The sequence below is a fragment of the Seriola aureovittata genome, chromosome 7, assembly GCF_021018895.1.
Source record: "Seriola aureovittata isolate HTS-2021-v1 ecotype China chromosome 7, ASM2101889v1, whole genome shotgun sequence".
Taxonomy (NCBI): domain Eukaryota; kingdom Metazoa; phylum Chordata; class Actinopteri; order Carangiformes; family Carangidae; genus Seriola; species Seriola aureovittata.
The window spans coordinates 18,865,567-18,888,261 of record NC_079370.1 but is presented as its reverse complement, the minus strand read 5'-3'; the positions used below and the strand labels follow the sequence as shown (position 1 = coordinate 18,888,261).

Below are 22,695 nucleotides of genomic sequence, written 5' to 3'. Positions count from 1 at the left end.
AGGAAACTAAATTCGAAGACTGTCAGTGCTGGACACGTGCCCCATTCATCAAAGTTAAACCTGCTCTAATCAATATTTTTAGATTACAGTGAAAGGTGTCGCTGGTAGAGATGAACCCACACAGAATTTTACCACCCTCATTAACTTCATATCCAGTGACACCAGACAACTTTCTTCATCTAAATAACTAGCTCTGTGCTACCTTTCCACGACATATGGAATATTACGTTTTTGATAAAGATGAGCTTGAACACAGGGTTTTACTTGTAATCTTAGTTTTGTACGTTGTATTTCAACTCCATCCAGCTTGCATTCAGGTCTGTGCTTACAGGTTTTATTTGATAAATCTGTAGATTTAGGACTCTTGTTTTCCGTGCTTGCACATTCAGTTTCATGATTCAAGGATTACAGGTACAAAACACTGTTTCCAAGCCCACCTTTGTGAATGACATAATATACTGACTCAAATTCAAATGAGTGCTAAAGCTGGTCCTTGTCTCCTGGATGTGTAGGGAATGATCTAAGTCTATATTTTAAGGATAGCAAGTGAGATGGCTTCCCTAACAGTGTCTAGGCGTTTATTCCAATGAAAGGTTTTATGGTGGAAAAATGCTTTTGCCTGAGGATTTTGTGTTAGTTCATGGGGTAATGGTTTGTTAATAATGGCAGCGATAGACCGCGTAACATTTAATATGTTGGAAAGTAAAGGCAACGAATGGAAGAAAAGACTGAAGTTATATGTTTGAATTTACAAACATGCATCAAGCCTGAAAGTTACAAAGCTGTGTGTTAAAACCACAGTGTCAGATATGCAAAGGAACAGTCTACTCTCTGCTATCATGGAGGTGAAAACATGTAACAATGATGACAGTGATGTTAATAATATGTTTGTTGAAAGACAAATCCTTTGTCAGGGCATGATGACAACACCACGCCAGTTGAAGACTTCAGACAAAAAAGTATGATTGAAGAGATCAAGTTCCCCTCCTAAGCCTTTTTTCACATTGCAAGAATACATTTAGACGTTAAGAGTTTATACCCCCCCGAAAGAAGAAATTCAATCAGACTGACAACTGACAAAAATGAAATCACAACTCATGCTCCAGCTGAGATGCTGACATGACACACATTTGTTTATTGTTACATTGTAAAACTCATTGAAATAGCATTAGCCCTCACCTGCCAGTGCTTTTTAACCATAACCAATATGTACTAATGCATTATGTTTGTGCCATATCAATGCATGCGATACATGACTGCCTTGAGTAATAATGTAGCACAGTGTAATGTAAAAATGGAGCAGTGCCTCTTTAAACAGCATGCTCATACCTTTTGTTATTGATCAGCTCACCAGCTGTTGTAAATGATCACTAATCCATGTTGACCTTGCTAAATTGGGCTTTGACATCACAGATATTCTTTCTTCAAAAATAAAATAAATGTTATGAATAAAAAAAGGTGCAGTTTGTCAGCATGAAATCCTATGAAACATAATACAAAATATAAGGGTAATGGGCTTAGGGTAGAGTAATAAAAGAACATATTTATACTGCTTATTAATACAGTCTTCCAGCAACGCTGTATTGTAAAGCCAATAAATAAAACAAACAATACTGGTCACACAATTCAGTTGTTCTTTCCTGAAACTAGAGGATTTCACATTGATTTGGTGACAAAAGACAACATTGTAGCACCACTGAGTACGAAAGCCAGCTCACACAGCCTAGACCCATCTCTGAATAGTTCTCTCATGTATGATGCATTTCATTTTTTTTCTTTTTTTTTTTTAATATGACAACAGAGTATTCTGCTATTGTCCAGCTATTGAGGAAGGCCACTTTGATTATTCCCAGCCTGTTTTTTTATCAAGCCTTAGAGTACAATTATGTTTTCTTAGTTGTTTCTTTGAAACATCCCTTTTCATTATCAGACCCCAGATTTCCAATTCATCAAGAATTGCAGTGCACACTAGGGCGTATCACATGTTGTTGCGTGGCAGTGCTTGAAACCTCGTCAACCACTTTTCTCTGTTGGTCTGCCATCATTGGCCTTTGGTTTACTGGGAGATGTTGGGTGTCCTGGGTACAGATCTGTTCAATTACATACAGTATATAAACAAAGCTGGGATTTTTCAGGTTTTCAGTTTCTTTTGGACATGTCAGTCCTATTCGCTTTAATCAAGATTCCCATTTTGCTAGTTCCTCCTCATAATTCTCTCCTTTATTTGTACTGTCCTGATCACATTCCTGTGTAATGCTGTCAGAATCACGTTCTTGTATCCAGATGTCCGGCATCGCAGGGAGAAGAAAGGGCACTGTAACTCTCTTGCACTTCCATTGAAATGTCCTTTGTTTTTCAGTGCTCGCCACACGCTTAAAGCAAAAACACTGTCTTTTCAAGCATGGACGTCAAATATAGTCTTTTGTCTATCTAACTACCGATCTGTCTGTGACACAGACAGAGTCACTTCGTATGATTATAGGTTTGAATTTGAACAGGACTGGCAGCACTGCTTGCCATAGAACTTGTGGTTGCAGACTCCATGCTGAGGCACCAGATAACACCAGTTGAAGTAATCCCTACACGCAAGGTCTGTGGAAAAAAAGGAAAAAAAATGACGTGTCAAAGTTTGTTTCTACTCTGACAAAGTGTTTTCAGACTATAGATAACAAGAGCAGCAGTTTTAGTTTGTCCAAAAGCATAAAAAATGCATTATCTAAGAGCTTTAGTACCTTTCTTTTCAGGTTGTGGGCAGAAGTTGGTGTTGCAGGCCTGGGACATTGAGGGTTTAAGATGGAGCGCGCAGCCAGGAGAGGGCTTCCCCTGAGCCAGACATTGGACTGTCCTGGCCTGCACTCCGCCTCCACATGTCACTGTGCACTGTAGAGTACAAACAAACAAGGCCTTGCTGATGAATACTATGAATGCCAGGCACCACATATAACATATTTAATGACCCCTCTCTTGGCAATCATGAATCAATCATCAGGTGTTGATGACTTCAAAAAGTAACCATAAACAATCTCTGCAGAGACAAAATGCAATACAGTACATACAAGTTAACCTACCTGAGACCAAGGAGGTGAGTGCCATTCTGGTCGAGGTGGAGGTTGAGGGAGAGGCTGGGGTGGATAGGTGCGATGATGCGTGCTCCATCGGTGGATTGGTGGGGTAGTGCGGACAGGGCACTCAGCCAGGATACAGGGTCTCTGGAGCTCGACTGTGGGCTTAGGAACATGGTGACACTTCTTGGCAGCAAGCTCTCTGTATTTTCCTGCAGTGTCCTTTATTATGGAAACAGAGAATATTAATGTAAGCTACTCGATGCAATTGTATTTATAACATGACACCCTCAAGAAAACCATTCTTTACAATAAAATCTATAGCACTGTATCTATCTAATATATGCAAAAAAATTAAAACCTAAATTATAGAAAATTGAGATTTGAAGAAATTAAAATTTAAAGCTGTGAATTGTCACACTTAATTTTTAAGTTACTAATTAAACAATAAGGAACCACCATTCTGCTACATTTGAGTAAACACAGCAAATACAAATACAGACCTTCTCTGCACATTTGATGAAGCGTGCCTGATAGCCACGACCACATGTTACTGAACACTGAAAATGGAAGAAAGAAAAAATGGAGAGAGAAAACTTATTTACATTTGCAAAAAAAAAAAAAAAATTTACATACTGCAACTACTGCTTTATTCTTTTAATTTTCATATTTTCTCATCAGTCTTCATAACAGCTGTAAAGAATTACCTCTTGCCACGTGGAGACAAACCACTGGACTTTTCGTTGTTTCTGGCAGCGTTTAATGAAGCAGGCTTCTTGACTGGCAGGTTTTGGCAAGCCTGCACACACACTGTCTGGCAGAGTGTGTGTTTGGGCACCTGGGTTGGTGCTCGTACACACCACTGTCCTCTTCCTCAAGCCATTGCCACACTTACGAGAACACTGCCAAGTAAAGAGAGACATGGTAATGATGATACTTTATGTCTTTAAATTATTTAAGCTTTAACGTTCTCTCTCTGACTGGAAGATCTGATTATGGCAATATTATTAAAGATGTCAGGAAGGAACATGCCGACTGAGGCAGAAAGCTGAGATCAATTAAATCTCTACCGGAGCAGTGTATGACATTCACACATTTGTTTTCCTGAGAATCACATCCAGGTGTCATTACAGAGAACATTTTATTATTCAATAACAATACAGTATTGATAATGAATATTGGCTAAATGGGATCTGTTTATAAGTACATTTGTAGTACATGTAATTTTAGAGGTAGCCTTTCCACTTTCTCTTGACTCAAAGTGAGGATTTGTCTAAATGAATTCAAGATTTGACATAATGAAGCTATTACATGACTTGAACATAGAGAGACATGTCTCAGGCCAAAGATCTTAACAAGCCAGCTACGCACAGTCTACCATATATTCACATTCTCCACACAGTGACTTATTGTGCTTTACTTCCTTAATAATTCCTTTGAGGAAGGCCCATAATTCCCCCAATATTCATTCTGATCCCATGCACTTATGGCACAGTCTAAATCAGACTTCTGAAAGTGTTTCACTTCATCCAAGAAACGGGGGGCTGTGACGCACTGCCTGTGCCACAGAGGAAGTAAACTGGACACCACCTGTGGCAGGTAGCTAGGAACATTTGGGGTTAAATGGGAGTTTAACAGTGAACCGAGTCGCCACACATTATGTACAGGATCTGGACCGAGAACATGAGAGGTTTCAGTGGGCACATTCATAGTTTAAAGCCACTGAGATCACTGTCATAAAATGTAGTGGAGCCATCAAGGCTAGGTTTCACTTAGCAACAGAGTGTGTAGCGCAAGTGTGCAGCTTCCAACTCTTTTTTTCCTCCTGTGGATAAATGTTTTGGGTTGCATTTTATTTTGCAGTACTAAAACAGTATGTCATTCATACATCGATGTAAACACACTGAAAAATCCCATTCTTGTATGTCTGTGACAGATCACTTTCACACATGCTCACCTGTGACCATGGCCCAGTGGTCCACACTGGTGGACAGCTATGTGTGTTGCAGGCTTGCCTCCTTGCCGGGGTGGGCTGGGCACAGCGAGAGTCAGCCAGGGCGTCTACATTGGCCTGGCTGGTTCTCTGGACACACTGGACCTGCCGCGTCTGCTCTCCTCCTCCACAGCTCCGGCTGCACACCCCCCACTCTCCTACAGACCAGCTGGGACAACACAACACAAGCCTGCTGAGTCAACATGCACAGCTCCTCAATCACCTATTCAGACAGGCCTGCGGGAATTTGCCAGTGACACGATAATTAAGCCACTTCTCTTCTGCAGTGGCACTGCAGTCCAGTCTGCAGCTTATTCTTCTTCTGATCTTTCAAAATAGAAACGACTGTAAATCTCAAAACATACTGTATGTCTAACAATAGCCTATTAATAGACTTTAAACATCATCCTAAACACCTTCATACATCTTCTCATGTCTTCATATATTGCTGAAATCAGACATAGTGGAGTATTGCAGCCCTAACTATAGAGTTTAGAGGTTTGTTCATGGCTCACTGGCTTCAGAGCAAGTCAGAACAGCCGAAACACCAGGCTGTAATTTAAACCCCGCTGCACAATTTAACCCCCCCCTCCCCCGTCGCCTTGCCTAAACTTATCTCTTAGCTCTTATCACTGCTAAACCCAAACATCATCACATATTTTCTTCATAATTACCTGTTTGTACTGTATACTCCTGACAAACAGGTTGGCAACTACTAAACTTGGTTGCTTCAAGATAGTGTATATATTAAGCATCCTTCACATTAATTAATCTCAGACACATAATCCTCTGACCCAGATGAGTGCTCAGTTTAGGACAGTAGAGTTTACATTACTTTTAGTGCATTTTTTTTTTTCAACACTGCACCCCGGCAGATCTTATGTCTTAAGTCGCCTAATCCCCGAATCTCCTATCCCTTCTCTCTTCCTCAAAGCTTCATTGCATCCATCCCAAACGACCCCAAACTCAAGGTGCAGGCAGCTCAATCCCTCATCACACACTCTGTCATCCCCTCCCTAACTTCACCCCAATGCACCCACCCAGCCTCCAAAGATCTACCCCAAACAGCCCCGAAAATGTTGCTGTCAGCGCACAGAGTTGTATATATTAACACTCTAAACTTTATTTGTAGTAATTTGGTGCATCACTTGCTTGGAATGTTGTATAAGGAGGAAGAGAAGAGTATAGCTCTATGAATGCACCATTAAATCTAAATAGATATGGATGGAGAAATTACATCTGGTCACACATATGTCACGGCTTGTCAGGGGGAAGATACACACTTTAGGATCATCAAAGGATTATTTGAGGGAGGATGAGATGAATATACAGAAGAAAAATTTCTATGCAGCTGTTTACTTTAAACATGTAACCTAGTGATCAACACGTACATGTAACACATTTGACATGCTGACATGATATATTATTAGCCTTTGGCACAGAAATAGGAACTAAACCTTCATGGAGTCATTAAATATATAAAAATCAAGCAAACAGTAGATTAACTAAAGTCACAACAATTTTTAGCTGAGACATATTTGGACACATTATGCTTACAGTGTTGGCTGCAAGAAAGAAGAAATTCAATATATCTTGTTTTATATATATTGCATGTATTTCTTAATTTGTATATCACCAAAATTATTTGAGCACTAAAAACGAACAGGATTTTTATGATGTAACGTACAAGCTTGTAGTGGTTAGCTTATATCATGGATTTATTATGTAAGAACATTTAACAACTTGCCACAGTATGATATCATACTGGCACACTTTATCAAGTTTTATTCGGGCTCTCTTACACCACTTAGTTGCATCTCAGATATCAGTTTTTGCACAGAAAAGTAAAATATAGTCATCTGACCTACAGTGAGCAAAAGGTTGTAATGTAGTAGCTGATTAAAGTGACACATTAGAGCTTTGATAAATACTGAAAGGCATTCCCTTGTACCACAGATTTATCACCTTAGTTACCTCACTGGAATGGTCATTGGGATAATATACTGATTGATGCCATATCAAATTATAGACCACCTTGTGATCTTTGCCGTGGCTGCTATCAGTAAGTGTTGTTGGAGGATGAGTAAGCATCATACCCTTCGGACAGAAGCACACAGGATCAGATATCCTGTGGACAGAGTGTCAGATAGCCTCTGTGGTCTAAATGACGCTGTCTAGATGCTCACCAGGGGCATTAAATAACCTCTGACCGGTGTTTATGGCTGCGTGTGTTTGTACTTTCACGTGTATATGTCAGTGTGTGGGTGTTTCTCTGCTTATATTAGTGTACGTCCGCACTGCGAGACAGAATGATATCATGCTCTAAATGTGAGCGGGCATCGGAAACCTTTTTCCATGATGTAATGCCTGCTCAGTCCAACTCACTGGGTGCAGACACAGCAAAATTAAATAAATGCAGGCCCTCAGAATAGTGTGACCTGCAGAGATGGACTGATGACCACAGCCAGCCAGTCTGGTCTAGAATGCATGTTTTGGTCGCTTCAGCACATGTTTTGTCTCAGCTCACAGTTTACGCACAAAGGAGGGTCCACACACTGTAAGAAAGCAATGCACTGAAAAACTCATCCAGATGCTCGGTGAAAAAAAATAAAGAAACATATGTACATATAATAGGACAATATGTTTCAGTTTAGTTCAACAAAAAGGTTCTATAATATTCCAGGCATGCCAGTACTCTAATGAAGTAGGATTAAAAAAAAAATCCAAAACAATACAACACTATAACTGTATTATACGCATGTTATGAACCTTTCATATGAAATTTAACACATTGCTGCAAATGACTGTAATCAGAGTGTAAAAGCATGCGTCAGTGCAACCTAAATGTTTAGATTCTGACCAACAGGAAAAAGACGGATTACCTAATGTTATTACCGTATAGTTTTCTGCTGTAACACGAGAACTCTGCTGCTTTTAATATGCTTTTTATATTTGAATTTGTAGTATGATCATTTATGTAGTTAGTGAGTTTGATGGGATCTTGAATCTATTAAGAATTAATTGAGAGAAGATGATTGTAATACGGATGATAAAAGGCTCAGCTAACTGGTTTAAGACAGTAATGCATTAAATTCCTGGATACTTCAACAACATCACGTTATTTGACTGACTGGCAAGTATTACTTTAGAGGAGTTGTAATTTACTGGCAGGTGATGTCATAACTAAGCAATAAATCAAAGTTGTGCATTCATCAGCATTATTATTGCATAATGAATTCAAAATATGTTTTGTGAAAACACTAAAAATTTGTTGCACGTTACAGAATACAAAACATGTAAATAGCAAAGTAGCTTTGTAAGTGCCTTGCCAATACCTGTTTTGGCGTGCGCACACACACACACACACACACACACACACACACACACACACACACACACACACACACACACACACACACAGGCACGCTTAAGCAGCATCAGCTGTAGATAATGAAGGAGATAGGCCCAAGAGATGAGTGTAAACAGTTGTGAGATTACTTTACAGCCACTATTATCAGTGCTTCCTCAACTTAGTGTAAACACACATTAGTGAGTAAATGCTGATAGGGGTAGTGTGTGTAACTTTGTAAGTGGTAGAGTGTAAGAGAGAAGGGAATAGAGGAAAGAAAGCAAAGTGGAAAGAAATATCAGAGAGGTGCGTGAACATCTGTGATAAGCACGACAGAGCAGGGGAGTAGCTGTGTTGGTGTACATGAGAGAGGGAGAATGTGAATTTGAACATATTTATAAATGACTTTTAAAATATACAGACGGTGAGACAGACAGTGTGTATGTTTGTCATAAAGCCACAGCCTCACAAATCCCTGCTGAGAGATTGGAAGTGCTGCAACCAGAGCACAACTTAGATTGAATGACAGCTATCCTTGGCTGGCTGCTTGGTGGTATAAGTGTGTGTGCGTGTGTGTATGTGTGGCGGGACAGGGTTGGACAGGTCACAGAGAAAAAAAGACGTCACATCAAAGTGTCCAGGCCATTAGGGTTATGTTTACAGCTGAGCCTGAAGCCACCCAGGTAATGGACACTGCAGTGGAGGTCTGGCAACCAAGCCTGCTGTTCCTCTGTGCAGTGTGTGTGTATGTAGGGACAGAAAGGTCTCACAGACTGACCTCAAAGGTTTCACCTAGGCCTCTGTGTGTGAGAGGGAGACGTAGGGGAAACAGAGACAGACAGTGAGACAGACAGAAATTGACCTTATGGCTTTCACACAAAGGGCAAGAAAGAGGGGCCAAGGGGACAGAAAGTGGTCTTTCCCCTTGGGAAATTGAAGCATCTGTTGTACCTACAGTATCCTGGGAGATGAGTAAGCAGTTAAGTACTGACTGAAATCTGTGGAAATGAAAGAGTCACTGTCTCTGGCTACCGGATAATGACAGTGTGATCACACACTGTAAATGTCTAGATAAAGCTTGAATTGTTTGGCTTGTTGGCATAAACCCACAGTGAGCAAGAGTTTCCTGATGTCTTCCTTGATCTGCAGTATGCGCTCTTCTCTCCTGAAATGTTTACTTTCCTTTCTCCACTAGGATCCATTTACCAATAGGACCATAATTAAATTTTCCGCTGTAAGCGTGGCATAGAAACATAATACACTACATGAATTTGGTTCGCATACATAGACAAATACATTAATATGTCCATTTGTGTTATCTGATTTCTACGAAGGTATACATGACAAACATAGTTGAGACCATTCAGTGAGCCTTGTTTCAATGTAAAACTGAAATTTTCAGGGTGCATTATATGAGTTATTGAAGCTCTATAGGACATTTTTATGGTGAAATATTCATTTAGAATTTTTATCAGTGCTGTAATTGATTCTTACAGGAAGTCACAATGCTTTTTATTTAACTTACTGTAACCCAATGGTTCCCAAACTCTTTCTGTCATGACCCCTTTGGAGGCTCAATATATTTCATGCTCCCCCTCGTTGAGTTAATTGATTGCATATTTAGCAAACAGAAATACAGGGGAAACTCGCAACTAGCAAAAGACCCAAGTTACATTTTATTCAAGAACATGTTTCTTTTCATGCATGTTTCTCATTAGGTTCTGTTGAGTGAGTGAAAAATGCAAGTTAACCTCTTCCCAAACTGCCAAACTTTTTTACAACCAACTTTATTTGACAATGAACTCCAGAGTAAGATTTGCTTCTTCATATTTTTGATTTAATGCACGTGTTTGCTTGATGAAAATCATCAGTTTTTCTTTTATTCCATGCATGCTGTCATTTTGATTTCAGAAAGAAATCTTGCTAAACCAAATCTTGCAAACCTTGCTAGCATCAGAGCGCTCTTGTTTCTTTAATGGTCCAAATTAATCAGATTAACAGATCTTTTCAGCAGACGTGTGACTTACCGCAGCAGTAAAAGCACAGTTGGAACTAACGATGACTCCATTCTCGAAATTAATGCAATACACTACAGCAATTAAAAATCTTATTAGTTACATCTGTTTGTTTGACAGGTCAAAATCTGTGAAAAATGGCTATTCAATGCAAAGAAAATTAAGCATTTTAAAAAAACAAAGCAACTGAGCAATTCCATCTACAGAGTAGGGCCACAAGATGTGGTTGAAATCTTCAGCAATAACAAGTAAGCTGGAACTTGCATTCAGAATTTCTGATTACCATTCTGCATATGCAACAGACCATACATAAAGTAACAGCACTTAACAGCAGTTATGTCATTTGAAGTCAGTGACAAAGTTTCCTATTATTTAAAATGTTATCTTTACTGAGCTTTAATTCTAAATTAAGAAGTAACTAAAATGTTTGTGTAAAATCCTCAGTAATAGTAATTACCCCAATAGTCTACAGTTAATAATGTAGCCTTTAGGTAGAGTACAGCAGTAGCCATCCTAGCATAACATTTTGTGGACTCTTTTGTCCAGAGAGCCTCAGAACTCTCTGTGTGCAGACATTATTAGCCTGGGTGGGAATCATCTGTAATGCTGGCAGTGGTATGCTGTGCTCACAGTACCAGTTTTTCTTGAATGTGACAGTGAAAACAAAGCAGAAATGACTACATAACACAACAAATTACTACACAAGATGACACAATGAACCACAAACATGGCATTATTACTTTAAATGTCTGACCTAACAAAGCCCTGGAGGACATGGCCGCCTGTTCTGACACATTTATATATATATTTTCTGTCAACACGATCACTACTTTATGTCAGTGAATATGAGACAGCTCTGTGGTCATCATGCAGAATTTCCTAGGATACCTGTTCCAAAATGGAGACATACACAAGCTGAGCAAGAGGGAAATATTCATGCACTGACAATTCTATGAAGAGGAAAAATCCCCTTTTGAACAGCTGTTGGTTACTATAAAACATTAGATAAATGGTAACGTAACCGGGATCCCATGATTTCAGTGCTGATTACATAATATTGGTGCCCTGTAAATACTGGATCTCTGAGAAAATCTTTTTGCAGCAGCAGGTTTTTTAAGCAGGTGTTGGAACACCACCAGTGGAATGGAGATTAACAGAGGGATGACTTCATTAAGCAAGAGGGGAGATCCCAAAGAAAAGCACTGAGAAAAAGAGATTCTGGAGATTCTAGAGATTCTAGAGATCGAGAGAGAGAGAGAGAGAGAGAGAGAGAGAGAGTGAGAGAGAGAGAGAGAGAGAGAGAGAGCAGGAAGTTTGAATATGACCATACAAATGTCTGCATTAGAGCTAATAGATTATTGTGATCTTAGACTTTTGACTCCATTGATTTCAGGGTGGGGTGCAGTAGGGACACTTACTGTGAAACTGTCTTGATGAGAGGGTGAGAAAGTTTGGGTGGGAGTAAGCTTCAGAGTAACTAGACACCACCACTGTTCCTCTCCTGCCTTGCCATGTCTCTTTTCTGTGTGTTTGTGTGTGTGTGTGTGTGTGTGTGTGTGTGTGTGTGTGTGTTTGCGTGTGATGGTATGTGTTTGTGCCAGACAGCAGCTGATGGCCAGTCATTTCTGCTCTTGGCGACATTATGGCAACATCAGCATCATACATCATGACTTTCTGTACGCTGTAAATGTTAAATTAAGTATAACTGCATATGCATACGTGCACAGACAAAAACTCTGTAACTGATGTAACTGCACCACAGAATCTCATATTTCTGACACCACAGCTAACCACTGTTGAAAGTTATTTGCTTTGCTTTTGACTGTCTGTCTTGCTCTCCTGTTCCTCTCTATTTACTTTATTCCTAAACATTACAAATAACTGTCACATTATATTACATTTCAGGAGTTTAGCAAACATCCTCATTCTGTAGAAAGTGGCCAACATTAGAGGCACTAATTTCCAGAAACAAAGATGAAACAAGGCTTTTATTGTGCCTGTCTCTGGCATGGCCTTCTAATATCGAATAGCACGAGTTCTTTAAGCATTTTAAGTGGCTTGGCTTGGCCACAACATAACAAAACTGTTTTACACGCGAGGGACAAAGTCACATTTGGACTTTCAACACATGCAGCACTGACCGAGATGAGGTCAGTGTCTCAGCGAAACCCTCCTCTACTCAAAAATCAAGACACAACTTGTCAGCAGTGTCCACTTCATTTGCAAGAATTTGGCTGATATTTCAGACCATTACTAATAGTGTACAAGGGAATACTCAGAATAGACACACAGAGGAATTGACGCTTCAACAGCAGCTGTCAAAGGCCTCCAGATAAATGCTCTTGTTATTCCTTGAGAGACAGGCATCTGCTATACTCTGTAAAGGTGGTGCTTCATCTGTGCAGTGCTTGCCCTGCTGTAGGCTCCCAGCTGCACACGTACTGTGCATTTCTCCAAACTTTCAAACGTCTGCGTGGTACTTGTCATTTTTGCATGTTGTGATGCAGTTAAGAATTCCCTCCATTTGGTTTGTTGTTGTGGACGCTGTTTTTGTGTGGTGTTTTTTTTTGTGCTATTTTGACAATGTTTTATGTCTGGCTAACAGTTGCAGCCAGTGAACTACAAAAGCAGAGAGGAAGCGATAAACAATTAACAGGAGTCATTTATTTTATTATTTCAAACAAAGTGTAGGATAATTGAGCGTTTGCTAAACCCTTATACCGGACTTTGATTGTCCATTTATAGCTTAGCAACTGTAACTAGGCACAACAGGCCTGTAGAACTTTTGATGTCTCCACACGATGAAACCACATGGAGCTGTAAAGATTTCAGACGTTGGTGTCTTTTTCTTGGTTTTGCAAAACCAACCCAAGAAAGGAAAAGTGCAAAGAATCAATGATACCGTGTTTTTATCTACTCTAAGGTAAGCTGCAAGTATTAGCATGTCTGGCTAACTCACTGACATTAGTAACCTTAGACAGCAATATATCCAAGGCAAAGGAGGATTTCATACTACATTATTTTGCGGGGTTACAGTTTGTTATAAAGCCCTGTTCAATGTAGTGCATCCCGTGTGTAGTATTTACCAACTATATCAAAGCAAGTGGATGCTACTATCAGCATACAGGATAACATAAGCCACTCTGCCTTGCTCTTGATTAGGTTTGCAGACATACTGATGCAACATCAGTCAAACTCATTATCAAAGATTGTATGTTTTCTACATAGATTATCAAATAATGAGGATGCAGAATTTTTGCCTGGGGCATACAGCTTTAGCCTTAGTCTTTATCACAATATGATGTATGTAGCCTTCAAGCTCATATTTGAGAACCATTTACAGGGTTCTTGCTTTAAAATGGGTCAGGTCAAAATATTAAAAAAGTGAGCAAAAGTCAATTGTTAGGCCGATTCGTGTCCACCTCTGTCTGAAATCAATATCCCATTGTTTCAAAAATTACAAAGAATTTTGAGTAGCAAATCTGCCAAAGTTATCGTTGTAAACTGCAAATGGGCTGCGCCAGAAAGCCTGACAGGCGTAGCGACAGTAACTAAAGGGGGGCAAGGGTTAGTTTTTTCCTATCCATGTATTCCACAGGAATTTTGGACAATACCAAACTGTGGGAAGGCCTCTCACAACATCAGACTTAGCTTGTCTGTTACAATCGGCGGCCAAAGAAGTAACCCATTACATTGGTGACCTCCTCTTTTGCAGGAGGTATGTCGGCCCAAGAGATCCTGTTTGCGTGATATCTTAGAAATTATTACTCCAACTGCACTTGCAGAAAATGCACTCAGGGGAAGTAATACCTCAGCAACAGCTGTTGTAGGAATGACACACAGCATTTCCATTGGTCACCGTACTGATATATGACGGGTATTTAAAATGTTCTGTGGCTAATAACCTGTTGAAAATGTCATACAACATTTTACACATTCTGTATATCCCCAAAAATGGTCAACCAACAATTCATGTCTTTTATACTGTTGTGTGAATATTGTTCCGTGCCCTATACATGCACATCTGGCTTGATAAATTTTCATGAAACCTTATCATCATCAACTAAATCTCAAATTACCCCCTCATTAAAAAAAAATGTTATCCCAAGAGCGTCTTTCACTGATTTTTTTTCTGGCCAGCATTTTACCATTCATGATAATGTCCAGAGTAGCACAGACAAGGGAGGGACATTCCCCTGTGTGTGTCTTTATGTAGTGTGTTCATACATGTCCTGACTGTCAGTGGGTGCACCACTCCCTATGATGTCCGCAGCATCGGACCATGTTGACTGATCTTTGATCCTCTGCCCTGGCCTTGTGTGTCAGGGGTATAGACACTGACCGAACCAACTGAACTCAGCCAAGATCCCATGGAACCACACCCTGAAACCACAGAATCATTAGTGGGCCTCGCTCCCACTCTCGCTCTGTCTGGTATTGTCATTCATCATAGGAAATGTGTTAGTGCCACTCTAAGTGACGGCAGTGGCATTATACAACATTGAGAAAAGCCCTCTTGGCCACAGCAACCTGGAAGGGAAACTCAACCTTTAACATTTCCTACTTTGGTTCCCAACTGCAAATTATTCTTGAGCTTGTTTGTGGTGCAACCTTGTGGGACAATGTTTTCTGATAATTACCAGAGTTTGGAAATGAACCAACATGTCCTACCAAATAAACTTGCAGTGCATTGTACACAGCAGTGTTTCTTAAACTACACATCTAGAACTAAAAGGTCCTTGGTGGGTTTTGATAGGGCCAGGGAACTAACATTTTGTTATGAGCTTGGGTCCCACAGTGATGCTACATGTGAAAAGATTTACAAGTCCTTGGCCTGCTGTATTGAACAAACACAGAAGCTAACTCTTCCTGACATTTGGTGAGGTATCATTCTGAAGTGGATGAAGACACGAACAGAATATCCAGTGGAACTTCCCTTGTCTTCCCTGTGTCTCACACGCATGTTTTGGCCAAAAGTTATTTTTCATTACAAGAGAGGAAAATGTCGTCATGGTGGAACAGGTGCTTTACTGGGCTGGGAAAGGGTGGAGAATATAGTCAGTGGTTCCTGACACCCTTCATTCACTTTATTATGAGGAGATAGTGTGGGAAGTTTGGAAGAGTTGACTCAACCAATAAACAGCTCTTTTTGACACTGCATGCAGAACAGATGTGTAGGTGTTGTAGACCAATAACACATGGCAGTCAAGAGGAGTGAGGGTAAAGGAAGGTGAAAGGGACAGAAGTCAGGAAGACAAAAACTACACCCGAAGTGGTGATGTACAAGAAAAAGAAAAAAAAAGAGACAGGGACAAAGATATTAGGACAAAATAGGGAGAGTACTAAAAATGTTATCCACAATATAATCTCTTCACTAGCATGTTGAGCTTGTGTAACTACATCAACCGATTTGGCTGATGGCCCCTAAACCTGATCATCTGTCTCCTCAAGTTCCCAACATGAACATGCATGTACAGAATGTTGAGCTGTGACAGCCAACAATGTTTTTGGCTATCACATAGCCTACAGGACACTTTATGGCCCTTCCAGGGAAAGTCAATTGAACAACTGAATAACTGACATATCCTGAAGTCTAGAAGTCTAGATGGACCAAATATTCTTTTTCCATCCAAAAGTATGTATCAGGAAAATATGAGGAAATGTCTGCACACTTCAAATAGTTTTTAATGATGTCCAGATTGAGAGCCAGCTAAAAAGAGTGTAGATATATTTATGAGGTCATTCATAAACGTTTGAAGCCACAAATAATCATTGTGATTTGTGATTCTATGAAAAAAACAAATAACTATAGTTATGTGAACTGCATTCACAGCACCAATCGTAACTACTACTACTAGCATACACGACAATGATATATGAAAGAGCATTGGTTCTGACCTGGCAGGACATGGTTGGGTGTTGCAGGGCATCAATCCAGTAGCTGGTCTTGATCTGGGATTGCAGTAGGATGTGTTCACCTGCACTCTCAAGTCTTTGTAGCATGCTGACTTTGTATTCATCTGGCCTGTGTGGGATAAATATCAATACGTTCAGGCACATTATCATAAATGGAGAATATCATTTTTATATTGAGTTACAGTCTATTCCTAACTGCCAATTGACTACTATAAAATATCAGTAATAAAACAAAACTACAGGCTCACATTTACTGTGCTGGATTAAATAGTTATGAAGAGACATTATAGATTTATTGGCATAAATGTAGAAAAACAGCAGTTTTACTGATCTTGAAGGTTCATTCTTGACTTTGGAAACAGCAGCTTCACAAAACATAATTTGGAAATTGTCCAACTACAACAAACCAGCATTGTTGTGTGTTAGTGTGTCAAGCTGCTTGTCAAGATGCTATCAAAAGGTTTGCACATAATATTCCTACATTGTGTGAACATGTGACACCTGTTTATAACGTGAAAGCAATATGATACTGGTTTCACACTGACATACCTTCTAGGTGGTAGTATGCATTGTATGTTGATGAATATTTAACTGTGCATGCTTTTTCACTGTACTTTCACTTTACCCTTTGTACATGTGATGTGCAGAGAATATATTTTGTCTCTGTAAGCCATAAAAACATTTGTTGAAAAGTTTTAGGTTCCTCTATTTAAGTTATTATTTACTTTGTAAGAGGCTACCAATCCTGTTTGAATTCTGACTTTTGTGTTTGTGAATTCTGACACAAAAGCAGATCTGACTGTTTTTAATTTATTTGAAACATGAATCCCACAGATCTCCTGGTTGGTATTTGGCTTAAGGCAAGGTCAATCTGCACATCTCAGCTCATACAGGTCAGTTAGTCAGTCACACTCTTTAATAAAGCAAACGACCTCCAACCCATCACGACCTACAATCAAGGCACAAAGAGGTAGAGGTGGTTAGGGTGGACCGCAACAGACCAGGGTGGGGAACTTTAACCTGGGGGGGTCAATCAACAGGAACTCTACACTGGGGGCTTTGTTCACATTCATGAAGCCAAGCAAGTGCACACACACAAACACACACACACAAGCACTCACAAAGGGAAGTGTGTATGAGTAAACACTCATGAGCACTCACACGGAAACACACACACACACCTTTATCTCCTGACCTCTGCCCGCAAATCACCCTGCCAAGGACTGCTCATGTCATTACAGCAGTCTTTGCATGCGTTTCTGTGCGTGTGTGTGTCTGCGTGTGCGCTAGTTTAATACTAGGCCTCTGGTGGGACAAATGCCATCGGTCAAAGTCGTGCATGTGTGTGCTTGCTTGCTTTAAGGCTATCTATGTGGTGTGGTTGTGTGTGTGTGTGTATGTGCATGTAATAGCAGGTCTCCAGTAGAACAAGAAGAGGTCCCACCAGTCCGAAACAAGAACTACTAATGTCCCCTCACTAATGATGGGATTACTCCCCTCTCCATTTAACCTGTAGCTAAAAGCCTTATTATAGATCAGAGAGGCCAGACTGAGCTGTGGATGCTTGTCCATTGATCTACAAACTGTCCTCTTAATCTGTGGGCTGCTCCAGATTACTTGAAAAGAGGTGATTTGTCCTTTTTCATCAATGCGATAGACTCAGACTAGGTTCAAAAACACAAACAAGTAGTACCTGTTTTGAACAAATACAGTAACATGTCACTGCACAAGATCTGCTTTGACAGAGAAGATGAAATGCACGATACTTCATTTAGAATCTATCTATCATTGTAGTTTGGAAAAGCACATTTTGATCTAATTTGCAGCACAAGTGTAATATGATAATGCTACTGAAAAATACCTTTTGGCAGTCATGTTTGTACATACCTCCGGCACAAGTTGCTGAGCACTGGGAGCGTATGATGGCCCATGTATAATTGTGTTTGATGTGATTCTTCTTCTCATCAGATTTCTTCAGAGTATATTCCCAACGTACTCCTGGGTTCCAGCCCTGCAACAATATCTACAGGACAAAGAATATGGTAAGAATGATGAAATGAAAGACTGCACAAAATAAGTAAAAATGTATGCAGGCCCATAACTAAGATGTAAAGAAGAAAGTCATAATCAAAAGAAGGGTGGGAGGTCTTATAGAGTATATTAAAAATTTACCGAATTGCACGTAATTAAGTGTGATGATTACTGATCCCTTACCTCTATGATCAGTGTGTCATTGGTGGGGCCAGTCGATAAGAGGCTCTCTGGTCTGTTATAGGGTCTCTTGTATTCAAAAATGGCTCCAGCGATGGGGTGTCGGCCTGGCCAGTCCACTGTCCAATGTCCGTTCAAGTAGTAGCGTCTCTGGGTGTCCCTGACAGCCAGGTATGAGCTTGATGTATTCAACTCCATCACACGGATACTCCGAGCCCCTGCTGGGATGGTTAACACCCCATAGTACTCTGAGAAAGACAAGAAAACATTTTAAACAAACACCAAAAGCTGTAAAAAACTAACACAAGTAAAAAAAAAAAAAACTGCATTTCAATTACATGGATTATGACAACAAAATAGTCTTGTGTATGAGCTACTGATAAAAGGTAAGAAAAACAGTTTCAGTATCTGGTATATGAAGCGTGAACTCAACAATTTAATTCATTATAACATACGGTTAGTATAATGCTGCTTGGTGTACTGTCCTTTGTAGATCTTGCAGGTGGAGTTGTTTCCTTTACACACCCCACAAGCATCAGGCACAGCTGTGGAGCCCAACACGCGGTCACAGCCCACTCTCTGTGGGAGAAAAACAATCATGGCTTTTGACAAAAAGTAGATTATGAATATAAAATGCAACTTTACATCATACAATGTAATAAATTACAACAGTTGAAAGCTACCATCACTCATCCCTTTTGTGATGACAGGTCGACATTTTCCTTTTCATTACATCTGAAGTACTTGTGAAATAGCACAACAAGGGTGTCTATTGATGTTCTCCACTGCCAAACCTGTTCTCAAAATTTATAGCTCAGCCTCAGAGATCCCACACATGATATCATCTTCAAAAAACTTTGCACGCTTCCTCACTCTTCAACACAACCATGTTTCTGTCTCACTGCTTGCCTGCTTTAAAGTATTACCTCACACAGTCCATCAATACAGACGTTGGAGCTGTCCTGTGAGCACAGAGTCCCATCCTTAACTTTACTGGCCAAGGCAAAGAAGAAATCATAACCTTCAGCAAAGCAGTACAGCTTACATACATCTTGATCTGGAAGAAAAGAAAATAACCAGAGGGGCCAGAGCCAACAAGCAAATTCTTTAGTACCATGACATACCATAGTTGGTGAAAACTCCCCACAAACTTTCTCTTTTGTCATTTCACATCTTTTTTCCTAAGTAATTTTGAAAATGAATTCAGCCATTGTCTCACCATCCACTCTAGTGTATGGTCTCCAGGTGTAGTACCATCCTCTGAACTGTTTGCTGTTGAATTCGGCACACTGTTGCGCTCTGTAGTCGATGGCGTTGGGGGGACAATCCTCAGTGTTACAAAGCTTGTACGACCTGGAGGAGCCCTCACAGAACTTCCCTCCATATGCAGGTCTGCAGAGAGGAACACACGTGTCATGAAAATAAAGCTTTTCATTTGTCCTTGTTTATTTCAATATTCAGTGTTTCACTGTAGAATTCTTTACTTTGTAATATTCTGATTTCCTCTCAGATGTATGTGATCTACAGAGTGAGCAAGTCAAACTGTCTTATATATGTGAATATCCTCCCGTCAATGTATGTGGCTGTGTGTGGGTGTGTCTTTTTGAAAGCTTCTCCAATCACAGGTGTATAACTCGAGGCTATGTTCCTTTAAATCCCCTTCCATGGGACAATTACACCCTCTATAAGCCCTCCAATCACATTGTCACTTATATCTCTCTCGCTCTCAGATTCTCTCCCTTTATATCTTTACATTTCATCTTTCGCTTTTTTTAATCCCTTCTCTGTCATCTCTTCTACCGTCTATCCCTCCCCCCTTTCTCTCTCTCCTCTGCCTCTTTCCTCTTGCCTGTCATTGTCTTCCTTTCCCTCCACCACTATCCTTCCTCCCCCATCTCTTGGTTTTTCTCCACATCACTCTCTGTTTAATTTAGTCCACCACTTGTCAGGATCTTGGCATGACATGATAAAGAGGAGGCCCCAGCATTTAGGACAGGGCCCCCCGACTGACTGGAAGTGCAAATAATCCTGAGTGACTGATTACGGACTAAGTGAGCAGATAAGTGATGAAGCGACAAACCCATGTGAGGGATCTTCACTATTTTAATCACGTGTCTTAATATACTCGTGGCCTTGAATCGAGCAATCACAAACGGTACAGACCATCTCTGTACCAAAACGTCTCTCCATTAATCCTCTGTGTGTACAGTTGTGAATGTGTATACAATTTTCCCTGTTCGCATACATGCTAGTTATGGTAATTCCTGCATATTTTAGTGTTTAGTATAACTGTGTGCTTACATTTACCTGGTAAACAAACACTTGTCATATTGCTACAGCTATTTTAACACAAGTTAAGAGAACCTAATAGAATGGATCTTGCAAACTAGGAAATGGTATATTTATAAAGATTATTTACTATGTGATTTTTGCTTGGGTAGGCAAAAACATAAACGGTCAGTTTTTTTGGGGTGGGTTTCACTGTTATATTTTGATGGCTTAATTTGAAAATGTTTTGATCGTTTAAAATGCTACCACCTCACAAGCTCACTAATTTACATGCTGCATCCAATCTATTTAACCCGTATACACAAACATAAATTTGATGAATTTTAATCGGAGCTCAACACTGTAACAATTTCTTAGCAAACAAGTGACAAGATTATAAGATGTTACTGTGCTAAGAAAAAGGCAGTGGTGGGGAAGCTACTTTGAAAACATAGCTTTGCAAGCTACCAATTACTTCACCCTGGAAGACATTAAACTACAGCAAAGGGGACAATCTAGTTTGGTCAACTAAATCAAACTGACAATGTATATGTGATACGGAGTTATAACAAAATATAACAAAAGAAGTTATTGCCAAAAGTGCCAACTTGTTCACAGGTTATACAACCACAAAATAAAATACCCCACTATTCATGTGAAAGTGTAATGAATGTCAGCTTTGGTTTTGTAAACAATAACTGCTTAAGTTTGGCCATGACGATTGTTCCTCAGGCTGAGATTCAGGAGGTTTATCCATGATGACCTTGTAGCTGTGTGAGGACTGAGCAGCGCCTGCCCGTGGCTTTTGCACATGCACTACACAAAGGTCAAGTGTGTGGTGGTGGCTGTCTGACAAATGCATTGCCTGAGCATGCCTCCTGGCTCCCTTTCCATACTTAACACACTGACATGACAGTGGTATTGATCTTCTTATGAAAGCAAAATGTTCCCCTAACTGTAGAACATTTTATGCTGTTCTCATCTTTGCTAAAAATGGACTGTTGTGCCAGTTTGTTAGGGCCTGTTTATTGAGTATTTCTCTACCTGGGGTTGTTGCATTGCCTCTCTCGATAGGTGACTCCGCTCTCGCAGCTTCGCGAGCAGGCAGACCAGGATGACCACTCTGACCATTGGCCATGCTGAGGCCTCGGGCCCTCATCACCCTGTTTTACACACTGGCCCCTACGACACCACTGGAGAAGACGAGAGAAAGAGAGAGGAATTATGAGTGGGTTAGAGGGAGGCTGAAGAAGGGAGGCATACACAAACAAAGAGCAAAATGTTTTAAATTGTCTATGACACACAGACTTTCCAATGGACCCTGCCCTTTATCTTCTTTATGATCACTGTCTGTCAAACCATAGCAGAGGCCTGTAAGAAGCAGCTTTCAGCTTTAACTGCTGTCAAAAAGGTCATGGTACAAACTTGGTTATGTACTCATAATCTCTCAGTGAAACTCCAGTTGTGCTGCTTTTTGGACAGTCCCCACCTTGAGCTGTCATCAGCTAGAATTAAAAGAGGTAAGTCAAACACAACTGAAATATGGAAAAAACTGTCTCATACCTGAGAAGGATATTCTCCTAAAATAATACACATATCATTGTCCTTCACCGTCATATTTGCATGTTGTGTTGTTTTCCCTACACTGTATTTAACTTTTGCTTTTCACCTCATTCCAATTTTTCTTCTTTTTAAAAGCAGTAAAAGCAAAAATGTAACTACAAAAACATGAAACAGGTTGAAATACAGTACTGTTGCCAACAATGCACAAATCAACATAGTAATGTTTCTTCACTGCTGAAAAACATTCTTTTCAACAATTTTAGTTTTGAAACAAAAGAATAAATATCTGCCAAGGGCCTGAGATAATTTAACTTCTTT

General features: G+C 40.0%; 1 protein-coding gene across 1 annotated transcript in view; it reads right to left on the bottom strand.

Annotated features, from left to right (window-relative positions):
• Positions 1-1,107: 1,107 nt before the first annotated feature.
• LOC130171659 (A disintegrin and metalloproteinase with thrombospondin motifs 16) overlaps positions 1,108-22,695 on the bottom strand; it is a 55,585-nt gene continuing 33,997 nt past the window's right edge. Inside the window, exons 12-24 of the mRNA XM_056379732.1 lie at positions 21,859-22,007; positions 19,766-19,938; positions 19,473-19,603; positions 19,002-19,125; positions 18,550-18,794; positions 18,223-18,358; positions 16,318-16,444; positions 5,020-5,224; positions 3,770-3,964; positions 3,566-3,622; positions 3,069-3,284; positions 2,733-2,880; positions 1,108-2,592 (exon numbers count right to left, since the gene is read on the bottom strand). Of these exons, the coding sequence (XP_056235707.1) occupies positions 2,477-2,592; positions 2,733-2,880; positions 3,069-3,284; positions 3,566-3,622; positions 3,770-3,964; positions 5,020-5,224; positions 16,318-16,444; positions 18,223-18,358; positions 18,550-18,794; positions 19,002-19,125; positions 19,473-19,603; positions 19,766-19,938; positions 21,859-22,007 (2,022 nt within the window). The 3' untranslated portion in view covers positions 1,108-2,476. The remainder of the gene's footprint in view (positions 2,593-2,732; positions 2,881-3,068; positions 3,285-3,565; positions 3,623-3,769; positions 3,965-5,019; positions 5,225-16,317; positions 16,445-18,222; positions 18,359-18,549; positions 18,795-19,001; positions 19,126-19,472; positions 19,604-19,765; positions 19,939-21,858; positions 22,008-22,695) is intronic.